The 25,649-nt window shown below is 49.8% G+C and overlaps 1 protein-coding gene across 3 annotated transcripts in view; it reads right to left on the reverse strand.

The window, feature by feature from the left end:
• AK8 (adenylate kinase 8) overlaps positions 1–25,649 on the reverse strand; it is a 118,455-nt gene that overhangs the window by 26,670 nt on the left and 66,136 nt on the right. For all 3 annotated transcript variants that reach the window (XM_057313810.1, XM_026514252.4, XM_057313811.1), the window contains one exon: positions 21,000–21,141. In XM_057313810.1, coding sequence (XP_057169793.1) covers positions 21,000–21,141 — 142 coding nt within the window. The remainder of the gene's footprint in view (positions 1–20,999; positions 21,142–25,649) is intronic.

Genomic DNA, 25,649 nt, shown 5'->3' on the forward strand with positions numbered 1-25,649 from the left:
CCGCACCTCTGCCCCCTTGCTGTAGGCATCTGAAGGGCAAATAGCTCGAAGCCTGGTGTGATGCAGTTACCCAAGGCGGGGCAGCCTTGTGTGCATGCACTCATCAAATTAACGTCTGCACACCCATAAAACGGCTCACTCAAGATCATTACCGGCCCTACATATATAACTCACCAGATTGGTATCTGGAGAGTTCCGCCTGGCTGATTTTCTCTGTTCTCCTAACTACTCCACAACTAAATGTTTCACAGAGCCATTTCCTCCCCCAAATATTTATGTTCTCCAATGTTTATTAGCCTCTCTATCATGATCAAGATTTTATGAGCACTCTATACCAACTGTGAACTAAATACATAATTTCAGATCCATCAAATTCCAGTTTGGTGCTACATTTGTCTCTGATACACCATAGCAGTTGCTGTGGGCACCAAGCAAGCGACAGCTGACCACGTGTCCAGGGACAGCCAAACTGACGTACCACCGTGGGCAGGAGAGAAATTTTCATAGCTCACTGGCATAGTGGGAGGATTCCGGAGCAAAAGGCAAAACTCAAGAGGGCCTCCCCACCCCCCGTCTTCATTCTTCCAATGAGACTGTCTCCAACCCACCATCTCTGGGAGACAAGGGACCACCATATGAGAAGTCAGATGGGATAAGAGGAAAGACTGCCTTGGGGCGCCTGGGTGACTCAGTTGGTTAAGCGTCTGACTCTTGATTTTGGCTCAGGCCATGATCTCGGAGTTGTGGGATCAAGCCCCATGTTGGGCTTCGTGCTCAGCAGGGAATCTGCTTGAGATTTTCTCTCTCCCTCCCCCTCCATGCTTCCCCACCCCCGTTTTCTCTGTGTGTGTGCAAGATAAATAAATAAATCTTTTTAAAAAAAGAAAAGGGACGCCTGGGTGGTTCAGTCGGTGAAACATCTGCCTTCAGCTCAGGTCATGTCCCAGAGTTCTGGGACCGAGTCCCACATCAGGCTCCTTGCTCAGCGGGGAGTCTGCTTCTCCCTCTGCCTGCTGCTCCCCTTGCTTGTGCCTTCTCTCGCTCTCTCTCTCTCTGACAAATAAATAAAATCTTAAGAAGGAGGAGGAGGAGGAGGAGGCTGAGGAGGAGGAGGAAAGACTGCCTTGTCCTCTGATGGGCAGTCCCGTCTCTCTTCCAGAACCACGGGGCTGTGCCTGGGGGCCTCCTCTGCGAAATATAGAGAGAACAGTTCACCAAGCCTATAGCAAAAACAGTCTATTACTCACATCGACCTGTACTCCCTCGTGGGACCTAATGGTGACTTCACACCATGTATGCTATCAATTCTGCTTTGCAAATGAAGAAAGGTGAAGTGACCAGAAGGAGACGGAACTACTTCCTGTCTCTGGGCCTTTGCCCTTCTGCTCCCTCTGCTCCCTCTGAACTGCTCGCAGCAGCTTCCCATGCACCTGTGGGGCCTCAGGGCTCAGTAAAGCGGTCTGTGTTATAATCAACTTGTTTCCTGTTCATCTCCCCCTCTAGAGCAGGGCTCCTCCCCAGAGGCTAAGCTGCTGTCTTGCTCACTGTCCCAGCACATAGCACGTGCTCACTGATCAGCTGTCAACAGACACCAATTCACAAACTCTTGTCTCTTTGACCCCAAAGCTCCTGCGTTTAGCACTGAACCACCATTTCTAGAAAATGCTATGGCAATGCCAGCCAGCAGTTGGTCCGTGGAGAACTGAGTGGACCTGCTTCCCAACGGGGCTTGATGTCCATGCTCTTCCCAGATGCGTATCTGCTCTCACAAAGGATGGGTGATCCTGGCATGCTTCTCCCACCTGGCCGCAGGACGGGCAGCCTGAGAGCCAAGGGCAGAGTATGCAGGGACCTCTCTTCCTAAAGGCTAAATGTCTGGGCCCCACCCCCGTCGCAAGGCAGCTCTCCACGTCCCATGCGGCAGAGGTGCTGAGATACGTTGGCTTCCAGCCTCTTGAGGCAGCTTGGGGCTTTCGAGAATGACTTTCTTTCATGACTGGCCTTTATGTTCGTTCCTAAGCCTGTCATGTTTGAGTTGTGGTTCAAAGCTAAACACTGAAATAATTGTCATTACTTACATACTCTACGTGTAAATCAGGAAGTAACTGCTGTGGGCAATACAACCATTCTTAGAAGGAAACATTTAGGCATATACTTCAAATCCATTACTGATCCTAAGAAAAACATACGCTCCCTAAGAACTCGGTTACGTGATGTCAAGCATTTTCATAGCAGGTACGTGGTTCACTGAACTATACCCTGAACTTGGGCGCCTCCAGAACTCCCGCCCATGTTGCTGTCTAGGTGCCCCTGGAGTCCCAAATTTAAATGAAACCTTGTTTCTTGGATGGCCTAGCTGTTCCCAAAGCACACGCCACCTTTGGCCATACAGTGTCTCGTCTCCACCCACGAATTAGGAGTTCTCGGGCACTTTGGTAGCGCCCACTGAAAATAAGTGCAACTACAATTCAGCAATGCCGCTTCTAGGATTTTACTCTGTAGGGAGAGTCTTCCGAATACACAGAGCCCTATACACATTGACTGTGGCACTATTTGCAAAGTGAAAGAAAGAAAACAATCTAAATGCTTTTCAGCAGGGACCTGGTTAAAGAAATGACTGCATAGTCACAGGCTGGAAGACTACATGGCCGTTAGAAAGAATGAGGAGTGCTAGATGAAAAAAATCTCCAGACACAGCATTTAGAGAAAAGACAGTAAGTAGAGTGTGTAGCATGTTTCCATCTATAGAAAGTAAAAGCATATATTTATCTCTTATCTACTAATGCAGAGAAATTTTCTAGAATACCCAACAAACTATGAACAGTGGTTGCTTCTAGGGAAGGGAGTAGAGGTCTGAGATGAAAACAAAGCTTACTATTTCCCCATTTTTTTATACTGACACATTACATAAGTTACGTAGCATATAGTCATTCAGTCCACAAATATTTGTTGAGCACCTACTCTGTACCAAGCATTATTATTTTAGGAGCCTGAGATATATTGGTGAATAAAACAAGGACTGCATTCCTGAAAAAATTTCTATCCTATATTTATTAAAGCTAACCCCATGGGGGACCTGGGTGGCTCAGTCAGTTAAGTATCTACTTCTTGGTTTTGGCTCAGGTCATGATCTCAGGGTCCTGAGATTGAGTCCCCCCATCGGGCTCCACACTCGGCAGAGTCTGCTTGAGATTCTCTCCCTCTCCCTCTGCCCCTCCCCCCATTTGAGCTCTCTCAAATAAATAAATAAATAAATAAATAAATAAATAAATACAATCTTAAAAAAAACACAAACCATGAACCCACCTAAGCAATGCATCACTCCAGTACTGATGAAATGCCCTACATGCTCCTAACCGATCCCATCTCTCTATTTCGACACCAAAGAAAACCACCATCATGAATTATTAAAGACGTATAAGGGTACCTAAGCAATGCATGGCTTCACTCGCTTGTGTTGCTGTTGTGCTAAATACATTCTTCTTCTCGCCTTTGCACTCAACGTTATTTTTCTAAGATCCCTCCATGTTGATACGCACGGCTGTAGTCCATCCCCTTCTGTGGCTTCAGTGTGCACTGCTGTGTGGCTTGAGGCAATTCACCCAGGATCTTCTTCACCTTTGAGAAGGTGGTTTGCTATCCCACCCAGTGCTGCCATGAGTGTTCATGTGCAGGAGTGTTTGGGGTAGGGGAAGGTCTCACTGTTACGATTCAGTGCATGGAATAGTTATAGGACCAACTGGATTTTCTATTTCTTCTTATGTCAATACTGGCAAGATTTTTGTTGTTGTCATTGTCCCCCTTTGGATTTATCCATCTTGTCCATGTTTCTAGACTGATGGTCACAAAGTTGTTCATAATATTTTATATTTATGGTTATGTCCCCTTTTTATGTCAAATGTTGTTCATCTGCACCTTCTCTATCTTGCTGGAGGTGTGTTGATTTCATTGATTTGGTCAAACAACAAACTTTTGGTTCTCTTGTCACTCTGTTTTCTACATTCCTAATTTCTATTCCTCTGGTCTCTTTCCTGCCACTTTTGTGTTTATTATCTTTCTAACCTAAGTCAGAGGCTTAGATGATTAATTTTCAGTTGTTCTTCCTTTGAGATTTCTTTTTCACTGGCTATCCGCTGGTACGCTCTCAATTTCTGACTCCTTTCAGTTAAAAAATTAAAACAACTTTTTAATTGTGCGGACCCTATGGCCTGGCAATGCCATTCCTTGAATTTTTCCTAAGAAGACCAAAACAAATGGACAATGGTTATGTCTGCTGCTTGTCGCTGTATTGTTTGTAACAGAAAAAAACTGGAAAAACTGTCTGCCAAACAGAGGGCATTTAAATACATTTGATACATCTGGACTATGGAACAGTGTATACAAACTGTTACTATGTAATAGTTTGTAAAATGTATACTTTACATTTAATGAGTTGTAGCTTTATGTAATGGTAAAGATGTCCAATATTTTATTAAGTGAAAGAGAGCAAGTTACACATAGATGTATACATGATTTTATTTTTTGTTTAAAAAATTATTTTTTAAAGATTTTATTTATTCATTTGAGAGAGAGAGCACGAGTGGTGGGGAGCAGCAGAGGAAGAGCGAGAAGCAGACTGCCCCCCCCCCCGAGCAGGGAGCCCAACGTGGGGCTCGATCCCAGTACCCCAAGATCATGACCTAAGCTGAAGGCAGATGCTTAACCGACTGAGCCACCCGGGTGCCCCCAAATTCTTTGTTTTAAAATTCACTGGAGAGCAACCTGGGTTTTAGTCCAGCCACATATCACTTTCATGGTTCCTTAGTTGGTTCAACACCTAAGCTGTGAGCTAAGTGCCCTCTGCCTCATGGAGAAGAAATACAGGCCAGTGGGCAAGTGCCATGAGGGAGAAGTGGGGGCTGGGAAGCATGTGGGAGGGGCTCCCAGGCAAGTTCCCCCTGGAGATAACATTTAAGAGCTCAGCACACCATCCACAGGGGTAGAGAGAGGGGCCGAAAAGGCAGAGCAGTTCTGGGGGCAGGGGATGCGGGGCACGGCCAGTGGCACCCACGCCACCCCACCACTCCCTGCCGCAGGATGCAAGCTCCAGGCTCTCAGCCTCTCTGAGCCCCCATTCTATGGGGGTAAAATAAGGGACCTGAAGCGGTGATCTCTACGAACTCTTCAAAGTCTGAGATTCTCTGCTGACATTCACCAATTGCAAGGGTGACACCAGGCTGAGTCCGAAAGCCCTGGGGGCAGCTGGGAGCCTCTAGCCAAGTGGAACCCACTCCATGAACACTCCCGAGGCAGGGGGCCCAGCCTTGCTCTGGGGAAGCGCTCTACATGTGAGTGGAACGAATGGAAGAGAGAGAGAATAAATGATAAAGCGAGTGAAGGAAACGTGCAGGGAGTATGTCAACAGAAGGGCCTGAGCAAGATTTTGCAGGAAGAGTTTTCTAAAATGGTTCTTCAAGGCGATCATGAGCTCGCCTCTAACACAGCCAAGTGCTGGGAAGAAAAATCAGCAGACAGGGCCCCCAACTCCCATTTGTGACAAAGCCGAGCCTTTCTGCCCATTGCCACTTGCCACTCCTGCTAGGTAATCAGATCGCTGTTAATTAATAAAGCTGTCAGGTGAACCATCCTCTCTGGTCATTAGTATCCTTCCAGAAAGAGAATCCTGCCGTCGCCACCCCATCCGCCCCTCGGCTGGCGGCTCAATTAACTTAATGCTATGCAAATGAGAGGCTCTTCTCGTCATTAGCTTATAGCCCACGAATGTTAATCGCATAATTGGGCCTTCAACAGGGTAATTAGACACGATTTCGTCCATTAGTCTTACAAGGCTAATTATTGTTGAGAGGAGAGGGGGTGCTCCCAGAGCTCCGCAAGAAGAGGGGCATCTGGTTGAAGCAATCACGGGGGGAGCTGCCGCCAGGTACACGATAGTCGGAACCCAGCCTCCCAAAGAAAAGGGGACCCTGGGAAGGCTTAGGTGCTGGGCAGGACGGCAAGGGCGCAATGGCTCACTGCCCTGGTGTGCTGGGATGGGAAGAAAGATTATGGCATTTAAAAGAACACAGCATTAAGTAAGACAACAGCCGGCCTGGGGCCAGGACGCCTGGTTCCAGGCCCCACTCACTCACAGAGAGACCTCAGTCAATTTGCTTAGTCTCTCTGGGCCTCAGTTTCTCCCTCTGGGCAATTTGGAGGATACACTAGATGGTTGACAGGGACCCCCTGGGTTTGACTTGCACGGTTTTGAGAGCACAGAGTTCTGGCCAGTCTTGGGGACACGGGCAGGAGTGATGAAAAACCTTGCCAAAGAGTGGGAGGGGGCACTGGGGGGAAGCCATGGGCTCCTTGAGCAATGCCTGGCTATTCCTGGGGTGGCCACAAAGATGTGACTCAGAGACCCCCTAGGAACCTGGGTGAGTTTTCTTGGGCTGCCGCAGCACAGGCCTCAGGAGGCTGTCATGGGCTGAGTGTATGCCCTAGAATTCCTATGTTGAGCTCCAGCCCCCAGTACCTCAGAATCTGACTGTATGTGGAGACAGGGTCTTTATTGCTTTTTAAAAGATTTTACTTATTTATTTATTTAAGAGAGAGAGAGTAGGGAGGAGCAGAGGGAGAGGGACAAGCAGACCCCGTGCTGAGTGTGGAGCCTGATACGAGGCTCGATCCCACAACCCTGAGATTATGACCTGAGCTGAAATCACGAGTCAGATACGCAACTGACTGAGCCATCCTGGCAACCCGAGACAGAGTCTTTAAGGAAGTGGCTGTCAGGGCGGGCTCTAACCCAGTCTGGTGTCCTACACCAGGAGGAAACGTGGACATATCCAGAGACCCTGGGAACGCATGAGGACAGAGAAAAGACAACGTGAAGAGGCAGCAAGTGGGCGGTCTGCAGGCCAAGGGGAGAGACCTCAGAAGAGACCAACGCCTTGATCTTGGACTTCCAGCCTCCAGAACGCAGAGAAAATCCCTTTCTGTCACTGAAGCCCCCTGTCTGTGGGGCTTCGTTATTGCGGCCCTGGGACACTTTCACGGGCTCCTAACAGGCATCTCAACCTTCCCGTGCTCAAAGCCGGGTGAACAGCTCCTCCCCAAGCCCGCTGCTCCCACAACCCTGATCAGCAGACAGATGGCCCGTTCTTCCCAGACGCTCCAGCAAGAACGGCAGAGTTCTCCTTGATGTCTGTCTTTTCTCGTACGCCCTGCATCCAATCTGACGGCAACTGTTGTACCTTCGAAATATAGAGCCTGACTACTTCTCTCCACCTGCCCAGCTACCACCCTGGGCCACAGCGCCAGAATCTCTCAGCTGCTTCTTGCCAAGGGCCTTCCACCTACCGTCCCTGCCTCCAGCCTTGTCCTCCTGCATATCGTCCGCTATCTACCCACTCATCTGCTCAGCTCCCCCAGTGCTCCCACCTGACTCTGAGGAAAAGCCCAAGACCTCAGGGGCCCCGTCCATCTCTGACTACTAACTTTCCACTCTCCCCCAACTCCTTTGGCAGCAACCGCCATGATGCCTCCTAAGCTTGCCAAGCATATTACCACCTCAGGGCCTTTGCACTTGCTGTCCCAGGCCCGTACTGCTCTTCTCCAGGTCTTCGCATGATTTCCTTAAGCCTCTGCTAAAGTGTCCTCTCACCAGAAAGGTCATCCCTGACCACCTTCCACACAACACACCATCTCTTCCCCTCCCTTCCTGTTGCCAATCTTCCCGACTCCCCTTTACCCTGCTTTACTGTTCTCCCTGGAGCCCAACCTATTATGGATCTGTCAACTGTATAGGGCTTTTTTCACCCCAACTAGAACATGAGCTGCGTGATCGCAAGTGTTTAGCGCTCATTTCCTTCTGTGTTCCTAGAACTTCAGCTGTACCTGCACGTAATGAACATTCTGCGAATACGTGTTGCGTATCTGCACAAAGTCACACCATCTTGCACAGGAAAAAACTGACGCTCACAGACAGTAAAGGCCTGCTCAGCCTTACACAGCCTGAAAGGGGCAAAGCCAGGCTTCTAGAGCCTCTTGCTTAGGCACGATCCTGTTAAGCTGCTTCCTATCACGAGAACAATGTACAAAGTCCCAAGAAGGTGCGGAGCAAGGAGAAGCATCAAGAAAGGCTTCCTGGAGGAGGTGGAATTTGAGCTAAGCCTCGTAGAAAATATTTAGACAAAAACCCATGGTGCTCTGAAAGAAGCCACATCATGAGCAAACACTGAGTGTTTAGGAAATGGAAGGAGGCAGGAGAGCTTAGGGCATTCGGAGCATGAATACAAGGGGTGGGTGGGAAAGATAGACGGATCCCTCCCCTGATCCCCACCTTGCCTCTGCTCTGTGAGCAGGAGTTCCAGGCCTGGCAGGTCTCTTCTCGAGGCATGCAGCCCTCTCCTGGGATCTAGAACCCATGCTTCATGAGACAGAGGCCCAAGAGAGAAAGGTGGGGCAATGTTGGGGCCCCAGGATGGAGGCTCTGCCCAGGAGCTGCAACAGGGTGTCGGAGGGGGGATCCAGTGCACCTGCCCCCGGGGTGGGGTGGGGTGTGGGGTCTGGAATCTGCAGAAACCTCAAAGGCAGCAAGACAGTATACCTAGAGTTTCACAATCTCGGAAAAAAGTAGAGCTGAACTTCTATTTGTAGAAGACTTTCTTTAAAAGTTTTCCTTTAATTAAATAATGTCCATGATATTTAGGAAGGAGAGCTTCAAGCTTTTAGACATCTGCCGCCTGAATCTGGCAGAGGCCCAGACTTTGACAGCACAATGCAGGTTCACCAGTTCAGCACTTTATTTACGCCTCTAAGGAAGATGGAAAATTGAAATACACTCTGATGTCTCCCAAAGTCTCCTTTGGGTAAAGAAAAACAAACATGATTTCTGCAAGTCATGCCGGCATCTAGGCCTCTTGCCTTTCTTGGGGAAATGACTTTAAGCTTCCGGCCGAGCATCGCACCTGCCAAAAATGGGGGCGTCTCCATCAGAACCAGACTCAAATGCCAACTACCCCGGGCTCTGCTCTGTTAAAGGTCACCTGTCATTCTCCACCCAGGCATGGAGATTGTCCCGGATCTCTGATCACCGTGGCGGGGAAGGCATGTTTATCTTCTCTGATGTCTTATTCACCACTGGCATGGGCCCGACTGTTACTGGTTGTGTAAAACCCACCGGACCCCTAATAAGAGCTTAGCATCCACAGGTGAGAAAGATTGAGATGTGCTTTGCCAGTGGACAGTAAGCCTTGACGCGGCTGGGGGAGAGGTGGACGCGAGGGGGGTTTTCTGGCCGTGAAGGTTATCAGACGCTGAAATAGGAAACGGAGAGAAGTTGTCACTTTCTCCCAAAATGACACATTTACCTGGAACACTGTGCTAAACCTGGCGGGTGACAAACTGACCCTGGAAATCTTTCCTCGACCTCTTAGGGACAGCAGGGAATCTACCCGACACTGCAGGCATGACCGAACACTCTATGAAAATTCTTGGAAAATTTTTTACCTGCTTAATAAATGAAGGGAATTTCAATATACTCCAGTAAGACTGTTACTGTCCGTCTTTAACTAACTAAATTACCCACCAAGAAAACAGCACGAGAACCCTGGTTATAGGTCTGCCCTGTCTCTTCCTAAAGATCTTCAAACACCCAGTGCGGACCAGCTCTCGACGGCTCCAGGCTTGAAGCTCCCTGGTTTCTGGCGGCCCACACAGGCAAGGTGCCTTCAGAATCTCCAGCTGCCGCCCAGGACAGCAGAGCCACGCCTGCGGTTGCCTGGGCTCATGCTCTCTCTGGGAATCACTGTATTTTTATCCTCCGAAAGACCCCGGAGGCTGCAGGCAAAGGGTTCAAAGGTCATGTACATTTTTGATGTCGTTGCTTCAAAAGTAATTGCTCTTATGCTCTCAAAGACAGACGACAAACCTAGTAACAGACTGTCATAAACTAAGTTTTAACCCAGGAAGAAAGCAGCGCCGACCTTCCACATTTGCTCAGAATCATCCTCACCAGACTTTCTTACACAAACATTGGAAATAAGTGGTAAAATGTCAACAGTCCCCAGGCAGGAAAATAACGGGACAACCTTCCTTTTTCCACTTCAGTTCTTATTTACCGGAAGATTAAAATCTACAGCTGCAGGGGCTGTGGGCTGTGGCCCCGGCGGCGTCATCGTTACTGGCCACGACCTGGGGCTCTAGGCCCAGGGGTGCACCTCCTTCCTCGCTCCTGGCCGGTGAACCCAGCCCCTGCCTCACGGGGATCACTGCCTGAACTCGCCTCCAACCCCAGCGCGGCCCCCAAATCCCCAGCACCCTCTGCGATTTTGGTGTGCTTAAGGAAGCACAGCCCTGCTCTCAGAGCCGCTGGTGGGCACGGTGCGCCGCCGTGCTGGGCGCCAGTGTCGGTGAGAAGCACCGTGGAAGATGACGCCTCCGTCGCACGGGGGGCCTGGGAGGCATGGGGGCGGGTGGAAAAGCCCGCGTGGACGAGGCGGTTCACTGAACAGCCCCAGGAAACGGGGCGCACTCAGGTGGTGCTTTCAGAGAAGCTGGCGGGTCGCCACACGGTGGACGGTGGACGAAAGGCCCACAGGGGTGGCTGGCCTTTGGGCTGAGCCTCGACCTCTTCAAGTTTGTCTGCAAAAGTGCTCCTCGACCACAGAAGATGGAGAAGGCGGAATCAGGCCAGGCTGGCCTGGTCAGTCCACCCCACACAGGACAGGTGCGACACATGTCTCACAAGCGCTGTCTTGACCCAGTTTCGAAGTCGTGGCTAGGAACTCTTGATGCCCTGCAGCCTGCTGAGCCCCCACTCCAACCCACGCTCCAGCTGGGGACAGCCCCTAGGCCCCAATCCCCGGGATTGTTTAAATTAGCCAATTCACAGAGAGCCTGTAAAACCCAGCTACCCCACCCCTCGCCATACGGGAGCTCCCTTCCACGGCTCAGCTGTTCTCGTCTGTCCCCAGAGGGCAACCCCCAGAGGGGACCCGCGTGGCAGCCACCTCCTATTGGGAACTGTAAGCGACAAACGTCCTGCCTTGTATCAGAGTGTCACTGTGTTACGTCCAGCCATCAAAACAATCTTTAAATCGTGGAAAACAACAGGGGACAGGTGATAATGATCCCCATTTTTTTCAGGTTGGTTTCTCAGCTCCCATACAATCTGCCAGGCTGTTCTAGCCTGAAGATCTTCCTCTTTGCTGGCTCTAGAGCGTCTCCAATGAAAGTGCAATTTGTCTTTGTCTATTTGCTGGATCTTTCTCCTGCCCTCCCCCCACCCCGCCCGACCCCGTAGCGCCGGGGGAACGAGGAACTACCTTCCCCCAACCAGAGGGAAACAGTCCCTGCAGAGCAGACAGGGAGCCAGCCGGGGCCACAATGCCTTGCACCTGCTATTTTGGCGAGCCCTCATCTCTCTTCAGAAGCTCTGATCTCCACGGACAGGCTCCGGGTCCCAGGTACATTAGGAATCAGCACATACGGAGTCCCTGTAAGGCCAGGCTCTGCGCACAGTGCTTTCCTGCACCATCTCATCAAACTTTCCCACCCGATGCCCTACAGACCACTGCCCCTGTTGTCAGTGGAGGAAGCTGGGGCGCAGAGATGCTGCTGCGGGGAAGTCAGGTGTCGAATCTGAGTCTAGGGCAACATTATCTTGGCTGTACAGAGCATTTTCCGATCCACAGACCCCTTCCATCCGCGTTTTCTTAGCAAATACCTACGTCCAGCCAGCAGAGGGTGAGGTCAGAGGGCGGGCTTATTACCCCATCTGGCAGTGAGGTTCAGAAAGGTTAATTAGAGCGCTTGACAGCTGGCCCGCGAGCGGTGAAGCAGGGTGGTCGGAACCACGCCTCGAACTGTCAGGCACCTTCAGCAGGAAGGATGGGCACAGAAGAGGCAGCTGCCCAGTGTCGCAGGACAGAGAACAGCCACAGAGGCAAGGCTGTGGCCCGCCCCTACTCCCACCCACGCGTGCCACTTTTTCTTTTTCGCCCTTGACCCCAGACACCTGGTTGAGACCACCGCTACTTCCTCTAAAGCTGTGGGGCTTGAAGCTAAAGCCCTAAAGCCAAGTGGCTCCCGCCTGAGGGGCAGGTCCTTGCCGCACCGCCCTCGTGAAACAAAGTCAGCGGGACCTGGGGACCCCGGTGCGGACAGCTGCGCAGCGACTCCGCTGCTAGGACGGGTCTGGAGGCTGACCAGTCTTTAAGGGAGAACTCTCTTCCAAAAACAAAGGCGCCCGCAGAGCACTCGGGGATGATATGTATTCCAGCCCATGTCTGGTAAACTCTCAGACTACGGCGGCGAGGCGGGGTCACTCGGGTTCTATTAGCTCAATTAATGAGGAGTAAGATAAGGCTAACATCCTGCTCGTCGGGCGGCTCAGCACAGAGCTGGAGTAATGGAGTTATTAACCTCAGTCAGCCACTGAATTGTGCTGCTGATTCCAACTCTATTTCCTGGTTCAGGCCTCCATTAATGGGCTGTTTATTATCCCTAATCCACGGAAGGATCAGCTGCAGTGATATGAGAGCTTCCTGGGAGGACCAAGTGATGATAAAAAAGAGAGAGAGCGGAGGAAGGCAAGAAATCCCCTCTATCTCGCATTTTAATTGTTTTCGGGTCCTACTGCTGTCCCCCCCAAGAGATCGTAGCATCCTTCTCACTTTGGAACACGCTAGGAAAGGCAAAGCCATTATCCAAGGGTTTCCTTGTGCTGTCCCCGAGCACAGAGTGTCACATGGAACTCAAAAGAACAAGCTTTGAAATCAAATTAGAGAGCTCCGGCCGAGAAACGATGTGCCCGTTCAGTTTTTTACTTTCATGACGCCATCTTATCCCATCTTATTCCATTCTCTAAAATTTAACATCATCAAAACCGAGAAATCAAACCAGCATTTGGCAGAACAGTGTATCGACAACGTTAAATGCCCCAACCGTGATTCTCCAGCTTGCCTGGTCCCACGAGGGTCTTCTGGACAAAAGGGAGACTGTGTCTGGGTCTATTTCAGGGTTGTTCTCCTATCCCACGTGCCATCAGCTGACTAAGGACTCACCTTCCCCGAGTTCAGCCCACCCCGACTCTTTAAAAGGTCTTCCATGGAGAAGAAAAGCAAACAGATTGCTATTAGAGAAAAAGCATTGTTAGGTAACTGTAAGTTGTATGTACCAGCCCGTAATGAGTAGATACAGCAAGTACTCCCTGACCGTCATCCCTTCCAAGGATTTTTGCCATTTTGGCTTCTTACGTAACAGGAATTTAGAGTCACACGAGTGACTCTCATATACATTTTCACACCTCTGACCGTGTAGACGAGCCTGCAGCACACCCATCTGGGGTGTGTGTGTAACACACTATGTGGGAATGGAAGGGGAGACATATCCTACATTTTGAATGAGAGTTTGCCCCACCCAGAAAAGCTGTTGGGGACCACAGACCTAGCCAGCTCACAGCAGCTTCCTGTATCCGACCAGCACTTTCCAATTATAAATCACACACACAGACACCTTCCATTTACTCTCTAGGACCGTAGTGCCATAAGGTTGAAAGAGTAGAGTTTATTGCCCCATTTGACAGAGAGGAAAACTGAGATTAAAGGTAGCTTTTTCAAGCGAGGCAGCTGGGATAAATGCCAATCACACGCAGAAAGGATACAAAGTAACAGTTCAGAGCAAAGAGCTGGCTCAAGCCTGGTCTCTTCTAAGTGGTCCGACGCTTCTCCATGCCAAGTGCCTTTTACTGAACAGGCCTACTTTCTGGGTCTGTTGAACGGGTGAAGTGAGATGTAAAGGCGACACATAATAGACAGTCAGACATGATCATCATTCTTGTCAGGATGAGGATGACAATCCAAGACGAGGGGCAGGAGAACCGGGAGAGGAAGAAAGAAGGGGATTCTTGGCAGCGCCGGCAGCGGCCTGGTACCAGCCTGAGCACCGAGCAGAGATGTCCTGGCCAGAGCCACCAGGGCTGGCTTCGAGCGCCTGGCCCCCAGAAATCTGAAAAGCTCCCAGAGGCTGCACCTGCGTGTGGGATTCCCGGCGCCCACTGGCATGGTGCTGGTGTTTGCCAGCCTGCTCCCCTCGGCGGCCTGTCCTCCACTGCCTGGAGGAAAGGGCTGCGTGTTCAGCAAAAGTCGACAACACACCCAGCACCAACTGGGAGCCAAAGGCAAGGAGTAGAGATGGGTCGCTGCCTTCCCACGGACAATTGAACCTCCTCTGAGCTCCTCTGGACATGGGACACCACAACCATCTAGTTTAAAAAATAATAATGAATAAAAATCCTAAGGCACCGCGCTCTCAAAGGAACCCATGCAGCAGTTCCAATTCGCACAAAACGAGCTGGGACACAGAGGAGCTACTCAGAAATCTAGCCCTTGGGTGATTTCTTTCTAGTCTCCGAAGTTAGTCCCCTAAGATAGAGGAAGAGACAGGCTAAGCCAGAGTCCCCCCTTTACCCTCTTCCCCAGGGATTTGTGAGAGATGTGGTGGCAGCTCTGACCTCTGGCAGGCAGTGCCGTGGGACAGGACAAGACAGGACAAGACAGAACGGGGACCTTGGCCACCCAGCCACGGCGGGGGGGGGGGGGGGGGGGGGGTGTCTGCAAGGTCAAGGCCAGAGCTTGCCCAGCCCCTTCCCTGCAGCACTGAGAGGAAGGAGGGTGCAGAAAAACCCAGCCTGTCTGATACACTGCAAACTTCTCAACATCAATCAGAATCCTATACTCCCTCTCTATAGCGAACATTAATTTTAAAGGGAACGACGGCGCTACAAACTTGCCACATGAAATGAATTATTTTACAGCTGGGCAGAGGGCAGCTTTCTGGATGCAGCCTGGGATGGTTCCTTCTTTGTTTCTTTCTTCTTCTTCTTCCTTTTTTTTTTTTTTTTTACTATTATTACGTTTTAACAAACTTTATAGCCCATTTTATTTGTTCTCAAATAACTTTTTCTCCCTCTTTGCAACACATCAATTACTTGGTCGGCTTCCCTCACCCTGTGATGTTGGAATCCAGAGATTGATACTGCTCGGCGGAATATAATTTAGTATTATGTGCCATGGGTTTATGAGGTAGGAGTCAAACAAAACATTGCGTTTGAACACTATCCATTCATTAGCTCTGAGAAGAGATTTATATCTGACAAGGAGACAATAACTTTGTTTTCTGATAAGCCAGAGAGGTCTATTTCTGTGTCCGACACAGAGCAGCTTCTCCTTCTCCAATAACTCTATTTACTAGCATGAATATATTTTAATAATAAAATTGATATATATGTAAATTTATTTTAATCTAATTTCATCGAACCCTCCTAAAAAAAAAGAGCCTTTGTAGATTGTTTTCATATCTGAATTATAGATTTCTGTATCGTATTCCCAGATTGATTTCTAGGCTATAATTCTGTCAAGATTTCCTCCTGGTGTCAAAAACAGCAACACCACAGCTCGAGCGCTTTATAATTGGCTCACAACCAAACCAGAATTACAGCCCTGGTATTCATCCCAGTGCCGGGTGGGCTCATTTTAGAATATTTCTCACTTTCTTAGCCTATATCTGGACTTGAAGGTTTATGGCTAAAATTACCTTCTGAATTAATCATAAAAATGTTAATTGAAAGCTAAGGTGGGGGAATGGGATAGTCGGATGTGAGGAGGAGGAGAGAACATACCCTCGGTGGCGGAGGGAAATACACAAGGTGAGAAAGGTGATTAAAACAGCGCGAGATTAAATCTATGTTGTAAACAAACATCTTTTTTCCTCTGCTTGTCCTCTGCCCTGGGGTCAAATAAATTAAATTGGCATTGTTTACTAAGTCTTTAGAAACTGATTTTATTCCATGGTGAATGGAGAAATATTTACTTGCAAGACTGCCCTAAATCAAAGAGGCTCTTGAATATTCTTCCCCATTTGCTTCTGAATAAACACCCCGCCCTCCCCTGCTGGTGGGTCTGAAGTCCTGGCACCGTGGGGAGGGCCAATAAATAAACTGCCGTTTTCTCCCTCAGGGCTCAGAGAGATCAAGCCCTGGATTCTCTCCTCCAACTGAGTCAGTGGCCCGCCCCAGTGGGTCACGGACTGTCCCGGATTTTCCCAGAGCCTTCCATCTTCAGGTAGATGGTGAGCGTACACGGAAGCTAACCCACTGACACCGGAGTCTGGGACGTTGCCAGAAAACAGAGGGTGGAAACAGCCTCGCAGCCCTGTGGTCCCTGGAAATTTGCAGGCAACACAGGCAGTAAGACAGGAAGCTTGGGTCCTCTGCCCTTGGACTAGACGAATATCTCAGCCTGCCAGCAGGAAGCTCTCTGGCCTCACCTCTAGGGGTGGAATGAGACAGAGTAGAAGAGAATCTAGACGTGGAGGACAGAAGAATGTCCCCCACCCAGACGGCCAGCCCAGAATCTGGGACTATGTTACCTTACCGGGCAAAAGCGACTCTGCAGATAAGATTCAGAAAAAGACCCCGATATGGTTGGATGATCCCAGACTTTCTGGGCGGGAGGGCGTCCAATTGAATCACACTGGTCCTTAACCTGAGAAGTGTCCCCAGCTCTGGCCAGAGAGGGGACTACCGAAAGGGGTCAGCGTGTGCAACGTTGCTGGCTTTGGAGATAAAGGCATCCGAGACCCAAGGGTGGCGGGCAGCCTGCAGAAGCTGAGAGGCAAGGAACCGGATTCTCCCCAGAGCCTCCAGAAGGAGCGCGGCCCTGCAGACTATCGATTTTAGCCCCACGGCGCTGGCTGACGATCAATCTGCGTTATTGAAGCCACCAAATTTGGAGGGATTTATTCCAGCAGCCACAGAAGCAAAACTAATACAACTCGTGCCATTCTTAGGCAAAAGACAGGCCTATTATTCAAAGACAATTGGTTTGCAAAATACAACCATCTTGGGACCCACAGATAGACGTTGCCAAAAAAGGGTCATAAAAGTCAAAAAAAGGGGGGGAATAGAAAGACAATGAATACGCTTTGGAAGAAAAATTACTCCAGGAAACATCAGCACATTTCCAATAAAGACTTATCAATACACTCCACATCATTTAGGAAGAGCAGTCTCTACGATGTAAGAAATCCGAGGGGAAATGAATGAAAGCTGAGAGAGTTAAGGGGCAAGGTGAAGGGAAACGTAAAAGCATCACAGAAATGAAAAGCCAGGGGCAGCGAGAAAGTAATGCAATAGAAATTAGTTGAAGTTATGATAAAGGACAGACAGGAAAAAAACAAGAAGTAAAAGCTACTAGAAAAAAATCTTAGGGGCACCTGGGGGGCTCAGTCGGTTGACTGTCTTGACTCTTGGTTTTGGGTCAGGTCATGATCTCAGGGTTGTGGGGTCAAGCCCCGAGTCTGGCTCTGTGCTGGATGTAGAATCTGCTTGAGATTTTCTCTTTCCCTCTATTCCTCCCCCCTCACTTGCGCACTTGCCCACACACACTCTCTCACTCGCTCAAATAAATAAAATCTTAAAAAACATATATTTTGTTTATTTGTCAGAGAGAGAAAGAGAGAGCACACATGCAGGGGGAGCGGCCGGCAGAGGGAGAAGCAGGATCCCTGCTAAGCAGGGAGCCTGATGTGGGACTCGATCCCGGGACCCCAGGATCATGATCTGAGCTGACGGCAGACACTTCACCGACACAACCACCTAGGCGCCCCCAAAAATAAAATCTTTAAAAAAGAAAAAAGAAAAAAAATCCTAATTATGGAAAACAGATGGTAACTATCCAACATACACATAATTGGTTTCCTGGAGAAGAAAACCAAGCAAGTGGACCAGGAAAATAGTAAAGTGTCTACTAGAAGAATATCCTCCTGAAGTAACGTTCCAGAGAAAAGTCATCAAGAGAAGTAAGACTAAGGCCTGCCGGGGGCGCCTGGGTAGCGCAGTCGTTAAAGCGTCTGCCTTTGGCTCAGGGCGTGATCCTGGTGTACCGGGATCGAGTCCCACATCAGGCTCCTCTGCTATGAGCCTGCTTCTTCCTCTCCCACTCCCCCTGCTTGTGTTCCCTCTCTCGCTGGCTGTCTCTCTCTGTCAAATAAATAAATAAAATCTTTAAAAAAAAAAAAAAAAAGACTAAGGCCTGCCGAGCACAAATGAACTTCAGGGGAGAGAGAGAGACCTCACAGGCACTCAGACAGAGGAAGCATACGAGCCACGACGGAAGAGCATCTCCCCACCCGCCGGCATTGCTACAGCCTCAGAGACATCAGAGGACGGTGTGGAAATGAGACAGGAGGCCGACGGGCAAGAAATGTGATCGAAGGGGCTTCACTTTGCTGGATGTTGTTCACAAACAAAGATAACAGAAGAGCTTGGCCGTCTACCAATGGGTGCACCCCAGCTGAAATGAATCAAAGACAGTCCTTCCAGAGGAAAGAAAAGGCGCGCCTGGGTGGCTCAGGCGGCTCAGCTTCCCACTCTTGGTTTCAGCTCAGGTTGTGATCCCAGGGTTGTGGGATCAAGCCCCACATTGGGCTCTGCACTCAGTGTGGAGTCTGCCTGAGATTCTCTCTCTCCCTCTCCCTCTGCCCCTCCCCCAGGCTCTTAAAAAAAAAGGAAAGATGAATCAAAATTGGTAAATGGGGAGGTTGAATTCTATAAACAGCTGGTGTTGAAATCTGAATCCATTTGAAGAGAGAGAATTAAAACCTCATGGAGTGTAGTAATTATTGCTAAAAACAACATAACTGTTATATTTTAGGAAGAAATGCTTAGTAATCTTAAAAATAAGAATATGTGTCAAATAGACTGGGACTAAACAACCTGAGAACGTGTCTGTCCCTGCCTCCCCCTCCCCGCAGCAGAGAGCGGACAGGCAGGGGGCGAGGAGGGAGCACACAGGGAGCACGTTCTCCTTCCTCTTCCATGTGACAGAGTCAAGCTACTCTGTTTCATTTGAAAATAGACAAATTGAGAAATACAGCCCAACCACGTATGTGAAACACGCAAACCGTGCTGGAGACCAGCAGGACCAGAGCCAGAGCACCTTCTGCATGGACTGGTGGGAAGGGGAGAGGGAGCAATCTCAGCAACAGAAGTCAAAGGAAACACAGACCAGAAAGAGAAGACGGGCACTGGCTGGCTCAGTCTGAGGAATGTGCGACTCTTAATCCTGGGGTTGTGAGTTCAAGCCCCGGTCGGGTATAGAGATTACTAAAAAATAAATAAACTTTAAAAAAAAGATGGAAGACAAAGGAAACCATAATTAAGCATAAAATAAAGTGATAAAAGCAAAAATAAGTGGGATAATTTCAACTGCTCAAGGAATAAAAAAGAGTCTCAAAAAATTTACCGCCCAGGCAACCCTTCTCGGGAAGCTACTGATGGATGTGCTTGACCAAAAACGAGGTAGTAAACCAAGAAAAAGAAAATTGGGGTGTGTGGAAACAATCTCCCTCATGGGAGAGAGGCGAAGGGAATCTTTGGCAATTATTAACTTCAGGAAAGGCAATAACAGAAAGAAGGCAAAAGAACCCTGAAGGAGCTCCTTCCCGCACAGCTGGCCCCGAGGGCAGGTCTTCTGGCAGAACCACACGGTCATGTGCGTGCATCTCAGTGGCCAGGACCTCTGCCGTCCCCGTACGGCTGCGCCAGAGACTGGGACACAGAATCGGCCTCGTGGGTACCAGCGGGAAGTGTTGTCACTGAGGAAGGGAGGCACAGAGAACGTGGTGAGTAACAGTTCCACCACGGACAGTCACGCCCGTCAAGACGACTTTCCACAGGGAACACGTGCCTGACAGAAGCCTCAAGGAACTGCATAACCTGGCACCAAAACATATGGAGCAGAAATCGCAGGAAGTAAGAGAACAAGAGGAATTCATAAAAATACAGTCTGGGGGCACCTGGGTGGCTCAGTCGGTTAAGCGTCCGACTCTCGATTTCCATTCTGGTCGTGATCTCAGGGTCCTGAGCCCGAGCTCTGCGTCGGGCTCCACGCTCAGTGCGGAGTCTGCTCCAGATTCTCGCCCTCCTCGCCTCCCCCACTGGCGCACATGCTCTCGCTCTCAAAACATACATCTTTTCCAATACCTACTGAAAAATCATCCACAGAATGAAGTTCGATCATTTTTTTTAAATTAGAGGTTGTACTTCAAGTTCTCCATACTTTGCACTAAAATAAAAAACTAATAATGAGAATTGAAATAAACAATGAAATGCCAACTACCCAGAAACTTGAAAATTCTCCTAAACCAAATCACAGTTTCTGCAACAATTAACCCCAAACAGCCAGGAGCCGTCCAATAACCAGCAGTGTCAGGTTAGGACCAACCAGAGAAAAGTCAAATGTGCTCCCTGGGCCGAGAACACAGGGCATCCTGCTTCCAGGTCCACTGCCCCAGGTCACAGCCCCGCGGGGCACACCCGCCACCACCCCCTCGGAGTCCCTGCCAAACCCAAGTGATGCGGCGACTCCCTCCCCAGAGCAAGCCCTGGCTAAGTAGCCTTCACTTGTTTTTCTTTGGGTCTCTTTTGCTTACGTCCACAACATACACAAGGATAGTGTACTCTCGAGTTCAAGTTAGCGGAAGAAGAGCAGAATATTCCAGAGCCCTAGACACTTGTTTTGGAACAAATGGCCAGCCGTTTAGGGAAAAGGTGTTCAGCTCATACTGTTTACCTACACGAAAACGACTATCGGGTGCACTGAAGCTTCCGATGTACGAAACGGAAGTGTGGAAACAGTAGAAGGAAGCGTCCGTTGACTGACTGGCACAACCATCCCGAGGAGGGCAAGACTGGCTGGACTGTCGCTCACAGGTGAGGAAGCTCAGGGCCAGCCATGCTCTGAGCCCACGCTTGGCTCCTGGTGCACAGGGCAGGGCGGGCGGGTGGGAACGGGGGCGTCAAGGGGCCTTCCACTTGAAGAGCATGGGGGCTTCTCGTAAACCGCAAGCTGTCAGAGGACTTCGTCAGCCGAGCCCCCGGGGAGAGTGTGCCAGCGGCAGGGACCTTCCGGGAGGCGGTGTGGGCGGGGCTGCGGCCCCCTGGAGGGTCGGCTTACCTGTTGGGCGGGTAGCCCAGGCTGTTCAGCAGGTGCGCCTGGTCCAGGTCTTTGGGGAAGCCGTGCAGCACCCAGCCTTTCTGAACGCAGTCCTGCTGGCTCAGGCGCCGGCTCAGCACCTTCATGATGATGCTGTCAGGGACTGCAGAGAAAGGAGGGCAAGCGGTCACTCTGTCACCCCGGCACCACTCCTGACCCAACAGGAGTCTGAGGGCGCGGCGGCGGGCTGTGGCCCATGGGTTTCCAAACGCCCTGGACTCTGGGTTGAACTGGTGAAGAGTAGGTTTAGGTAGACGAGGCTGCGGGTGCCCAGGTCCCTCCGAGGTCCCAGCAATTGGAGGAATGTGGCTGCCTGAGAAGGGAATAGCATTGGGTGACCTTGACCCTTCCCCGACCTTGACAAGATACCTGCCCCTCCGGGGCCAGCATAGTTCCCAGCCCTCCAGCAATATGTAGGCAGTCCCTCTCCCCCCAAGGATCCAGTTTTTGCAGCAAAAGACTTTCCTGGGCAGCACACCAGGCCCCGGGGGGAGGGTTTAGCTTTCCTCAAATGGGACCCTGTTGGTGCCCTGGGTGCTCCCTGCTAATCTGCAATGCACAAGCAACACTTGCTTCCCTCCTTCCTCCAGTTCTCCCCTCCTTGACGTCTAGAATCAAATCTCAAGAATTACAACTCGAGTCATAACCAGAGACTGAAATAGTCTCATGGAGGAGATATTGAGAAGCTTCTTGTTGACATACCGCAATTGACATTTTCCTGAAATTTATATCTCTCTTCTCAGACTCATTAAATGTCCTAAGTTGCTGATGTTCTGCGTTTTAGCAATTTGCACTGCATTTCCTGCACTTTGCACTCATTTTTCAAGAAATACTTGGTAAATATTACCAGTGTTTGCTATGGATGTGGCCCCGACAAGCTGGTTTCCTAGAGTTGCAATGAGGGTATTTGGCAGCTTCTCTGGAGAGGCCCGGCCCCCCTCCTGCCAGCCACCCAAGGATTGGGCAAGTGGCACCGGTGCACACATCTGAAACCTTCCAAACGGCCCCGAGGCCAACAGCCACATGAACACAGGGGTAAGAGGTGCAGAAACAGCTGCTTTCCTCCGTGGCAACGATACCCTGGTTACTCCCTTGTCACCAAAGGACGATCAACCTTATTCTGAGCGATTTGCATTTCCCTGAATTTGTTTTTTCTCAAGTCTTTCAGCCTTTCTTCACTAGTCTTGAGGAAAGAGCAGAAAAGGGCTTTTGTTCTAATGAGAATACCTGGCTACCTAACATGAGCGAGAAGTTGATGCAGCCAATCCTGTCTCCTCCCCTGCTTACACCTGCTGTGGCTCCCCAGTGCCGGGAGAATAAGAGCAGTCACCCTCCCCACGGCCAGCAGTCCCTGCGGTCTCTGACTCCTGCCTCCCTCCCAGTCCTGGTTCTGCCCCAACCCACTCTGACACTCTGAACTTCGGTCTCTTCTGCAAACTGGGAAGATAGGTGGCCGTGCTCTGGCCGGATGGCGAGGAGAAGGGGCTACAGAAGGATTTGTGATACAGCTGCTCGTATAAGCAGTCCTTAGAATAAAACCCAGAAAACTCAAACACACCACTTAGTTCCCCTGGATTCCTTTCGCAGGGCAAGTGTGAGCTGAGAGTTCAGTGGACTCTGCTTGGCAGCAGTGGGACCTCCCTGAACCTCAGGGTCCTCCTCTGTGACACCTGCCTCACTGGCTGTTGTGAGGCCAGAAGATGGACTCATTAAAGCAGCCAGATCCATTAGCGGTCTTCCGAAGGGCTGGGTGGGTGTACTTTTAGTCCCTTCCCAAAGTTTATCCAGACTCCCATCAGATGGCTGGGATGAGCCTCTGGCAAGAATATGTGACCCTTAGGTTTCAAACCTTTCAGATTAAATTTCAAAAATCCAACGCCTGAGCTTGAACCTGACTTTAGGAGAGTGCTATAGATTTGAGATGGGCTTGCCTATAGAGGAGGTCCCCTAGGTGATGGGCTTGCTGACCACTGATACCCTGGGTGCATTAAGGCCTCAGTTGTGGGGGGGTGAGGGCTGGATTGGGCCAACATTTGTTTCTCCAACAGTCAGGCCCTGTTGGAAAGCAAGCTATGCTCCAGAGAGGCTTCACTGCTGAACGGCAGCCTTCTCGGGGCAACAGGGGGCTTGCTTGTGAGGCTCGGAGCACTGGGGATTCGCAGACGGAAGGCCCTGGAAGGTCATCCTCTTGACCTTTCTGATTCCAAAGTTGAGAAACCAAGGCCTTAAAAGGTCGTGGCTTAAGAGACCTCTGTGACTCGAGGGAAAAATGCAAGACCAGATGGAAACACAAGGAGACTTTCTGAGGGGGTCGGTAGGGGCACGGGGAGGGGGGTGCTGTTTGCGAAGATTTTTAGAGGGAATTTCCCAATTTGCATTTAAAGTTAAAATGTAGGGGGGTGCCAGGGTGGCTCGGTCATTAAGCGTCTGCCTTCGGCTCAGGGTGTGATCCCAGAGTCCTGGGATTGAGCCCCACATCGGGCTCCTCTGCTGGGAGCCTGCTTCGTCTCCCACTCCCCCTGCTTATGTCCCCTCTCTCGCTGGCTGTCTCTCTCTCTGTCAAATAAATAAAATCTTTAAAAAAAAAAAAGTTAAAACATAGGGACGCCTGCATGGCTCGGTTTGTTGACTGTCTGACTCTTGATTTTGCCTGAGGTCATCTCAGGGTCATGAGATCGAGCCCCACGTTGGGCTCCACACTCAGCACGGAGTCTGCTTGGGATTCTCCCTCTCTCTCTGCCCCACCGCCCACTCACATTCTCTCTATAAATAAATAAATAAATAAATAAAACCGTAAAAAAAATTTTTTTTTAAAAAAGTTAAAGTGTAGGGGCGCCTGGGTGGCTCAGTCGTTGGGTGTCTGCCTTCGTCTCAGGGCGTGGTCCCGGCATTCCGGGATCGAGCCGCACATCGGGCTTCTCCACTGGGAGCCTGCTTCTTCCTCTCCCACGCCCCCTGCTTGTGTTCCCTCTCTCGCTGGCTGTCTCTCTCTGTCTAATAAATAAATAAATAAATCTTTAAAAAAAAAAAAAAAGTTAAAGTGTACATGCCTTTTGACCCAGTGATCTCATTTATAAGAACTCACACCTAAGATACAATTGCACAGACAGGAAGAGGTGTGTGCACGAAGACGTCCATCTCAGTGTCCCTTTCACTGGTGACGATCAGAAACAAGGTACAATGTCCGTCAGCAGAAAACAGGTTAAATAAAGGACGGTCTGTCTATGCGATGGGATCTGATGTACCCTTCAACAAACCATTTCTACTTTTACTAACTTGGAAAGAGGCCTCTGACAGAAGATCAGGGGAGAAAGCAAGTCAACATACTGTGTGTATGATGTGGTCTAATTTAAATACATACAGACACACGTATACACACAGCATACACACACCCACACATACACACACTCCACACACATGAGAGAGTGGAGGGGCCCCCTTACGCCCTATGAATCAGACCCGATCCCTCACAGAGCTCAGGGCCCTGGAGTCCAGAGAGGCAGGGACCCGAGCCGGTATCCCGGCTGGAAAGGCAGAGGACTCAGGAGACACAGGAAGTGCTGAGAGCTCCAAGGAGGGGAAGACACGCATTTCCAGGAAGAAGGTGGAGGGCATACTGATTCTGACTGAGCCCCTCTTTTCAGGAGTCAGGGAAACACAGACCCTCAACTCCGCACTTCTCAGAAGGGCTCACTGTTTTTTCAAACTGCTAATTATTGGTGCGTATTTGTTTGCTGCCTGTGTTCCCACCTTCACCCCATCCCCTGAGAGCAGGGGCCCCAGTAAAGTCAGGCACTGTGGAGAAAGAAGAACCCTCTTATACTTCTGGTGGGAATGCAGGCTGGTGCAGCCACTCTGGAAAACAGTACGGAGGTTCCTCAAAAGGATAAAAACAGAGGTACCCTATGACCCAGCAATTGTACTACTGGGTATTTACCCCAAAGATACAAATGTAGTGATCTGAAGGGGCACCTGCACCCCAATGTTTACAGCAGCAGTGTCCACAATAGCCAAACTATGGAAAGAGCCCAGGTGTCCATCGACAGATGAATGGATAAAGAAGATGTGGTATATATATACACAATGGAATACTACTCAGCCATAAAAAAGGAAACCTTTCCATTTGCAAAAACGTGAATGGAACTAGAGGATATTATGCTGAGCGAAATAAGTCAGAGAAAGACAAGTATCATATGTCTCACTCATATGTGGAATTTAAGAAACAAAACAGAGGATCATAGAAGGGAGGGAAAAATAATATAAGATGAAATCAGAGAGGGAGACAAACCGTAAGAGATGCTGAACTCTAGGAAACAGACTGAGGTTTGCTGGAGGGGAGGAGGGCTGGGGGATTAGGGTAAGTGGGTGACGGGCATGAAGAGGATATGTGACATAATGGACACGGGTGTTCTATGCAACTGATAAATCACTGAACTCTACCTCTGAAACTAATAATACACTATGTCAATTAATTGAATTTAAATAAAATAAAATTTAAAAAATAAATAAAGTCAGGCGCTGTGCCAGCACGTGGCAGGTACTTAATAAACACACTGAATGAATAAATGAATGGATGATGATCGCAGGAGCCAGTGAGTGGTACCATTTCCA

Source organism: Ursus arctos, unplaced genomic scaffold (genome assembly GCF_023065955.2).
Source record: "Ursus arctos isolate Adak ecotype North America unplaced genomic scaffold, UrsArc2.0 scaffold_18, whole genome shotgun sequence".
In the NCBI taxonomy this organism is placed as follows: Eukaryota; Metazoa; Chordata; class Mammalia; order Carnivora; family Ursidae; genus Ursus; species Ursus arctos.